The 7,828-nt window shown below is 45.4% G+C and overlaps 1 protein-coding gene across 1 annotated transcript in view; it reads left to right on the top strand.

Annotated features, from left to right (window-relative positions):
• Got1l1 (glutamic-oxaloacetic transaminase 1 like 1) overlaps positions 1 to 1,647 on the top strand; it is a 6,092-nt gene extending 4,445 nt beyond the window's left edge. The window contains exons 8-9 of the mRNA XM_055593465.1: positions 1,088 to 1,230; positions 1,445 to 1,647. Of these exons, the coding sequence (XP_055449440.1) occupies positions 1,088 to 1,230; positions 1,445 to 1,638 (337 nt within the window). The 3' untranslated portion in view covers positions 1,639 to 1,647. The remainder of the gene's footprint in view (positions 1 to 1,087; positions 1,231 to 1,444) is intronic.
• The last annotated feature ends 6,181 nt before the right edge of the window (positions 1,648 to 7,828 follow it).

Raw genomic sequence — 7,828 nt, forward strand, 5'->3', positions numbered from 1 at the left:
CTTATAATGTTTCTATGGGTTCTGGGGAGTTGTTTAGTTGGTTGGTTTAATTTGGTTTGGTTTGGTTTTTTGAGACAGGGTTTCTCTATGTAGCCTAGGCTGTCCTGGATTTGCTTTGTAGATCAGGCTGGCCTCTATCAGACAGAGCTCTAACTGCCTCTGCATCCCCGAGTGCTGGGATTATAGGCTGTACCACTGCACCCAGTTTATTTCTGTGTTTTTTACAGAAACCAAAATTTCAGAATTCTCACTACACACATTTATGTTGGAGATAAAGCAGTGAGTTGTAGGAACACTTCCAGACCACATTGAGAAGAAGCCCATTATTTTGTATATAAACACACACATGAGAGAGAGGGAGAGAGACAGAGATAGAGGGAGGGTGGGACAGAGGGAGAGAGAGAGAGATCTGGGCCTACAAGAATACTTAGCAGGTAAGAGTACTTGCTGCTAGGGCTGATGACCTCAGTACCTGAAGATTCCCTTGACCCACATGGTGGAAAGGATAGAACCTACTCCTACTCCTGCCTACACACACACAAACAGAATAAAACTAAGCTGGCAAAATCTGGGAGTCTACTATGCCTGCTTAAATTAATATGGGGCTGGTGTTACTCAGAGTCCTGTTACTCTAACAAAATACCTCAGGTGGTTAACACCCCTCCCCGCAAAAAGAAAGCAAGGATTTGTGTTGACTCAGTTTTGGAAACTCGACTAAAAGTCACTTGATCCTGTGGTGAGGCAACGACACCACAGTAGAGAGGGTAACAAATGCTCACCTCATGATGTCCAGAAGGCAAACAGAGAAACTGAAAGAGCAGGAGTCCTACTAGTCCCCAATGACCTAACGTCCTCCCACAACCAACAGTGACACAGCCTTTAACACACAGGCCTTTCAGAGACATTTAAGACCCAAACTGCAGCAGAGTCCAACCTCCTTCCTACCATAGGCATTACAGAGCCCAGGTTCTGTAAGCTATGTGCTTGCTTCCTGACACGGGTCAGGCTGTGGAAAGGTAGGACATGGGGAGATACACTGGAAAGCAAAGATGTCATGCAGTTCAATTTCGAACTCTTTCCTTGGCAGGAAGAGTAGTCTAAAGAATGTTGTCGAGAACATCATGCTGATCAAGGAGAAGGTGAAGGAGAAGCTCAGGCTCCTGGGGACCCCTGGGTCCTGGAATCACATCACCCAACAGAGTGGGACCCATGGTTATCTTGGACTTAACTGTAAGTTCCAGAACGGGGTAACTCCTCTCCTTCCTGACCTCAGATCTGAGTTTTAACACTGAGCTGCACTGACCAGATGACCGGTCCACAGCTTTCCTCGGGGAGAAGTGGGAGGCTTTAGAGAGCCTTATAGGACCCCATGGATGCTGATGTGCCTTATCCTATGTAATTCTGCCTGGGCTTGAGAGGAATTCCGAGTCCTGTGACTTCACAGACCAACAGATAAAGTTCCTGGTCAAGAAGAAGCATATCTATGTCCCCAAGACCAGCCGGATCAACTTCACCTGCATTAATGCCAGGAACATAGACTACATCACACAGAGCATCCATGAGGCAGTGACGGGAGCAGAGGACTGGAAAGGGTGTCTCCTCAAAACTGACCCTGAGTGGAAGGAAAGCTTTATGTAGTCTTTAGAAATAAAAATCCTGAATTAATTATTCAAGCCTATGCTCACCCTTTCATTTATTTATGAAGTAATGTGCTGGCCTCAATGGGGGGAGGGGGTGCAACACATTCCAAGCATACTTGGAACCCTAGATTCTAACCCTAGGAAATGGGGGGGGGGGAAATGCAAGAATAATTATCCTCATAGGACATGGTTCAGTTCGTAGCCACTAGTAACAAACTGAAGCAACGGAAGTTAGCAGATATGGAGAGGTGTGTGTACATAGATACGTTGTTTCAGTTGAGTGTAGTTGTACACATTCATCTGGTGTTTCTTCCAGAAATGCAAGCCAAGCTGTGCTCAAGTAGTTTCCTAAAATGTTAATGACGTTTGAGAAACCAAAAAGTGGAGCGAAAATTTTTATGTAAATGCTTAAAATTGCTTTGCAGAATAATTGTGAAAGAGATCAGAGTTGAGTGGCTGGCTGTCTTGGTTACTGTTCTATTGCTGTGAAGAGACATCATGACCGAGGCAACTTATAGAAGAAAGCATCTAATTAGGGGGAGGGGGCTTGTTTACAATTTTAGAGGTGATTCATGACTGTCATGGCAGGGAGCATGGCTGCAGACAGGCAGTCATGGGGCTGGAGCAGTAGCTGAGAGTTTACACGCTGATCCACGGACAGCGGGGAGAGAGAGAGAGACAGGGCCTGGCATGGGCTTCTGAAATCTCAAAGTCCACTCCCAGTGACACTTTAAACAAGGCCATACTTCCTAATCCTTCCTAAATAATCCACCAACTGGGAACCAAACATTCAAATATATTAGCTTATGAGGGTCATTCTCACTCAAACCACAATTCAAATCACAGTGGTTAATGCTATCTAATTTCAAGTGTTAGACATCACAATAATCAATGTCTTGTGATCTTAAAAAAAAAAAAGTAGATCAATGAAAGAGAGCAGTGTACAAAAAAATAGTCATCTCTCTTTACGAATACCAGAAGCACCAGGCGGTGGCAGCACACACCTTTATTTCCAGTCTCGGGAGACAGAGACAGGTGGATTTCTGTGAGTTCAAGGGCAGCTTGGTCGACAGAGCAAGTCCAGGACAGGCATGGCTTCACAGAGAAACCCTGTCTTGAAAAACCAAAAACCAAACCAAACCAAACCAACAACAAAACAAAACAAGATGCAGAAGCAACACAACAAATTATGCTACAAAAGTTAGATTTGGAAGACGGGAGGGAGGAAAAGAGCTAACACGGAAGAAGTGTGTGGAGAAGTGCAGGTGTAGGGTGGGAGGCCAGACACTCAATCCCCTGAAGCTGGAGTTACACATGATCGACTGTGAGCCACCCGAAGTAGGGCCGTCTGCAAGAGCCGCACATGATCTTAACTGCTGAGCCATCTCTCCCGATCCTAGAGGGCTCTCTTAATAGCTTTTTGAAGTTGCTATTAAAAGAAGAAAAGGAAAAGCCAAAAAAAAGGGAATATTTGCAAATCATTTACTTGATAAAGGACTTATATCAAGAATATGTTAATAACTATGAACTTGGCAATAACAAAATGAACACTTTAAAGAAAACAGATTTAGGCTGGAGAGATTGCTTAGTGGTTAGAAGTACTGGATGCTCTTCCAGAGGACCCAGGTTCAATTCCCAGCACCCACATGGCGGCTCACAACTGTCTGTAACTCCAGTTCCAGGTGATCTGGCACCCTTACACAGACATACATGAACGCAAAACCACTAATGAACATAAAATTAAAAAATAATAAATCTTAAAAAAAAAACATTTGTTTGTTTGTTTGTTTGTTCTGTAGCCTTGCCCGGCACAGAAGTGCTATGTGCCCTAGTCTGGCCTCAGACTCAGAGATCCTCCTTGCAGGAGGATTGCAAGTTCAAAGCCATCCTAAGATATATGTAGACATGACCCTTTCTCAAGAGAATATACATATGAAGATGTACATATATACCTAATAAACCCTCAATTTATAAGAATTTATATATAAGAAGAAAGATAGAGTGGAAAGTTGAGAGGCCAGTGTGCTATAGATCCTGATGAGAGACAGGAAGGAGGTGAAGGCTGCTGCTGGGAAGAGAAGCACTTGACGGGGGACATTTCTCCATAAGGCTAATCACTAGGCTTTAGGTATGTGTGTTGGTGGCTAGGTGGAGAGGCGAAAGAAATTATGTCAAGGTGGGGCTATTGGTTCACTCCTTAAACACAGGTCCCACTGTAACTGCATGTCTCAAAAGAGGGTGGATACATTGTTTCTCCAGTCAAGGAACAGACAGTAACAGTGCTTGTTCTTAGGTCATTTTCCCCTTTCTTTACAGACTCCTAGCCCAGGTAATGGAACTGCCCATAGTGGATGAATCTTCCTAATTCAATTAACCTAACCAAGATAACCCCAAATAGGCATGCCCAGTGGCCCATTTCCCAAGTAATTCTAGATCTCACCAAGTTGATATTTAACTATCATACCTTGTCTCAACAATAAAACAGCAACAATAATATAAAAATACATGCACATATGCCACGGATAACATAAAAAGACTGAAAATAAGTGACTTCTTAGAAATGGCTGCAAGCGCGCAATGTTACTTCAATTGCTGGATTGGGGTTAAAATGGGAACAGAAACACTTTTGGAAATTATCACCAGGCTACATGAGCAGCCTAGCCTAAGACTACACACACACATCACAATTTGTTTCTTTAGAGAATCCTTGTCGACCCAGTTGCTTTCCCAACCATTACCCGCTCATGGGCTCTTGTACATCATATGGCCTGTTCCAAGCAAGGATTACAAGGCTCTCTCTCATGGTTTCCATGCCCTGAGCCAATTATATCTACTGCTTTGGGGACATCTAGTTGGTGAAGACCTGCATGCTTTCAGGATTAGCAGAATTTGAGCATAGTGAAATGGGAACAGACTCTGCAACATTTCATCGAACTAAGAAACCTGCTGTGCGAAATGACTTGCCTGCCACCTGAACTGGGCAGTCATACCCAGTGGCTACAGAAATGTCAAATTCTTTTTTTGGTTTTTTTTTTTTTGTTTGTTTGTTTTTTTAGAGACAGGGTTTCTCTGTGTGGCCCTGGCTGTCCTAGAACTCACTTTGTAGACTAGGATGGCCTCAAACTCAAGAGATATACCTGCCTCTGCCTCCCAAATGCTAAAGGATTAGAGGCGTGCACAACCACGCTCAGCTGGAGATGTCAAATTCTATGGCCTGAGCTGGAGGCAGTTTCAATTTGGGTCTGCTTTACTGATGACAACCATATTTCCAAAGGGCACTGAAGACTGCTGATACTGCAGTGTTGAAAGTGGAGCATCGAGGAAGAAGTAAAAAGGCAGTATGCCTACCCTCTCTCGTCTTCATTCCACTTTGAATAATGGTCTCTCCACGTAGCCCAGGCTGTTATACAACTCCTAATCCTCTAGCCTGAACCCCCAAAGTTGTAGGATTGCAGATGTGTGTTGCCACCATGGCTGGATGTTGTTTTTAGATGACTCTGATCTGAAAGTACCAAGCTGTCCCGAGTCTGTCCCCCTAAGGTCATGCTCAGATGGGTGGGCATGTGTTTCTAGGCATCCTGAAGAGCCTGTCATCTTGCAGGCGAATCTTACTCAGATCTCTTAGGCTGCTTTTGCCCAATCCACAGTCTCCCACTAGTCCCTTTAAATTCTGAGTTACTGTGAATCCCACTGGGTGAGAATTAGATCATTACTACAATTTTGGACCCAAATTTGAAGCAAGCTTTATTAAATACCGGCCAGCACAATGGACACTGGCTAGGGCCATACCCACAATCCCCAGAGGAATTATGTTAGTCAGAAGTTTATAAAGGCAAAACCCACAAGGCTAAGGGCTTCCTGCCTTTATCCAATCAGGGGCAAGTGTATGTCCTGATGTCCTTCCTGCCTATGTCCCTCCCACCTACTTGTGATCAAACACATCCTGTGCAGCTGAGGCAACCAAGCTTGTTTACAGAAGCGAAAACCTGTAGCTTGTTACAGCAGCCTCCAACATTCTAGGTTGTTATCTGTCCTTGGGCAAGTGGTGCTTACAGGATGGAGGCATTTTTGTTTTATAGCTCTCTTAAGTACAGTAATTTAAATTTAAACCTTTAGCCATCACATGTCCCCACCCCAAACTTAAAACATAACCTGAGCACTCATGTTACGTCTGCCCAGTGGTACCTTTCTACCCTCCACTTTCAGGTTCTGGCTCTCAGGAGAGCAGTGGATGCTAAGTGCTGAGGAGTGGTGGGCCCTCTGCCAGCTTTTATGATATGTAAAGGTGATGCAGGAGTGGCAGGCCCATGCCAAGGTGTAACCCCTGGAGAAACTATGCATTGCAACAGATCTAGTGTAAAGGAGGTTTGTTATGGGAAAGGGGGAGGGGGCCTGGAGAAGAGATAGAGACAGTGAGTGGGCCATGAAGGCAGAGAGGGGCCTGCCCAGGATAGAGAGAAAAAAGAGGAAAGCTGGAACACGGAGCTGGGGGTGGAGGGCAGCCCTTTTCTCCCGCTCACACCTGGTGCTCCTGAAGGCAGGCCAGCTGAATCTGTACACTAAGTAACACCAGCAACCTGGGTTCTGTCTGGTCTTCTCTTCCACACAAGGCCAGCACATCCCTGAGTCCCTCCAAACTGACCCAGGCCACAGAGAAGTGAATTTGATCCAACAGCATACTTAGAGGCCCCCTATGAAGCCTCTCTGTCCCTCTCCCCAGGGTCTCTGGATGGCTAAGAATGTAGCAATTTCCTCCTGGTCTGGGAGGAAAATTGTTTATAAGCTCTCAAGCCTCCTGAAGGCCTCAGGCAGTGCTATAGTTGATCTTGGCTGTCAGTTTGACTGGATCTTGAAGTCTGTGAAGGTATTTTCTGTAAGGATTAACAGAGAAGAGAAACCCTCCCCCAGCATGGCCAGCACCTTCTGGTGGGAGCCTGGATATAACAAAGTCTTGGGGGAAAGCAGTGTTAGTTTTGCCTGTGGCTGTTCATCCTCTTTACCTGTGACTACATCTACCTTGCTGCTGCTACCGAGGCCACTGCCCTTCACTGACAATTAAGTCCAGCTTCTTTGGCCTTCCAAGGTAGACTGAAGACCAGTGGCTGGCCAGGAATTCTCCAGGCCTTCAGCACCATATTGGAAGAGCTGAGGCACTGGTAAAAACGGAGATTTGCATGAGTCCCACAATTTTTGAGCCAAATTTGAAGCAAGATTTAATTAAATACTGGCCAGGAACATTCCAGGGTTCCTGGGAAATGGCTACAACTCACTCTTTTTTCAGTCTTGAAAAAGGCAAAACCATGAGGCCACTGTATTTCCCATGAGGTCCAATCAGAGGAAAGCATGCACCCTGACATACTTCCTGCCCACATACCTGCTGCCTACCTGTGATCAAGCATATCCCTTGCAGGTGAGTCCAACAGTCTTGTTTAGGGGAGTGAAAAAAAAATGGCTTGTTATCTCCCATAAACAATACCCTGTAGCATTTCAGCAAGTATCTGTCTGTGGGCCAGGGGCTTACAAGTTAGAGGCATTTTTGTTCATGGATCTCTTAGGCACAGTAATTAAAACATAACTTTGGCTCTCACAGCACCCAGCCTGCAGCTACTGGGACTCTTGGCTTCTCCAGTGTGCAGGCAGCTACTGTTGGATTCCCTAGCCCACATTATGTTATAATAAATATGCTCTCTAATACATTTCATTATATCAGTTCTTTCCGTCTGGAGAACCATGACTAATGCAGGCAGTGTGGTTAGACTCTTAAGTTCTCAGGCTCTTCACTCAATACAATCCTGCTTCTAGGAGGCAGTTTGGAAGATGGGAGATGTAGCTCAGCTGGTACAGTAATTGCTTCGCATGCAGCAGCAACACATGAGCCTAAGTGGCTGCATGCCGGAAAGCTCAGCAACTGGCAGGTGCCAAGTGGGAGGGTCAAAACTGCAGTCCCAGCCCCTGCACCGTGGCGCACACCTTTGATCCCATCACTCAGGGAAGCAGAGGCAGGCAGATCTCTATGAGTTCAAAGCCAGCCTGATCTACAGAGTGAGTCCAGGACAGTCAAGGCTACAGAAAGAAACCTTGTCTCGAAAACCAAACAAACAAAAAGTTCAAAGTCCCGAGGCTAGCCAGGGATAAGCAACCGTGTGTGTGTGTGTGTGTGTGTGTGTGTGTGTGTGTGTGTGTGTGTG

Source organism: Psammomys obesus, unplaced genomic scaffold, assembly GCF_907164565.1.
Source record: "Psammomys obesus unplaced genomic scaffold, mPsaObe1.curated_primary_1811, whole genome shotgun sequence".
In the NCBI taxonomy this organism is placed as follows: domain Eukaryota; kingdom Metazoa; phylum Chordata; class Mammalia; order Rodentia; family Muridae; genus Psammomys; species Psammomys obesus.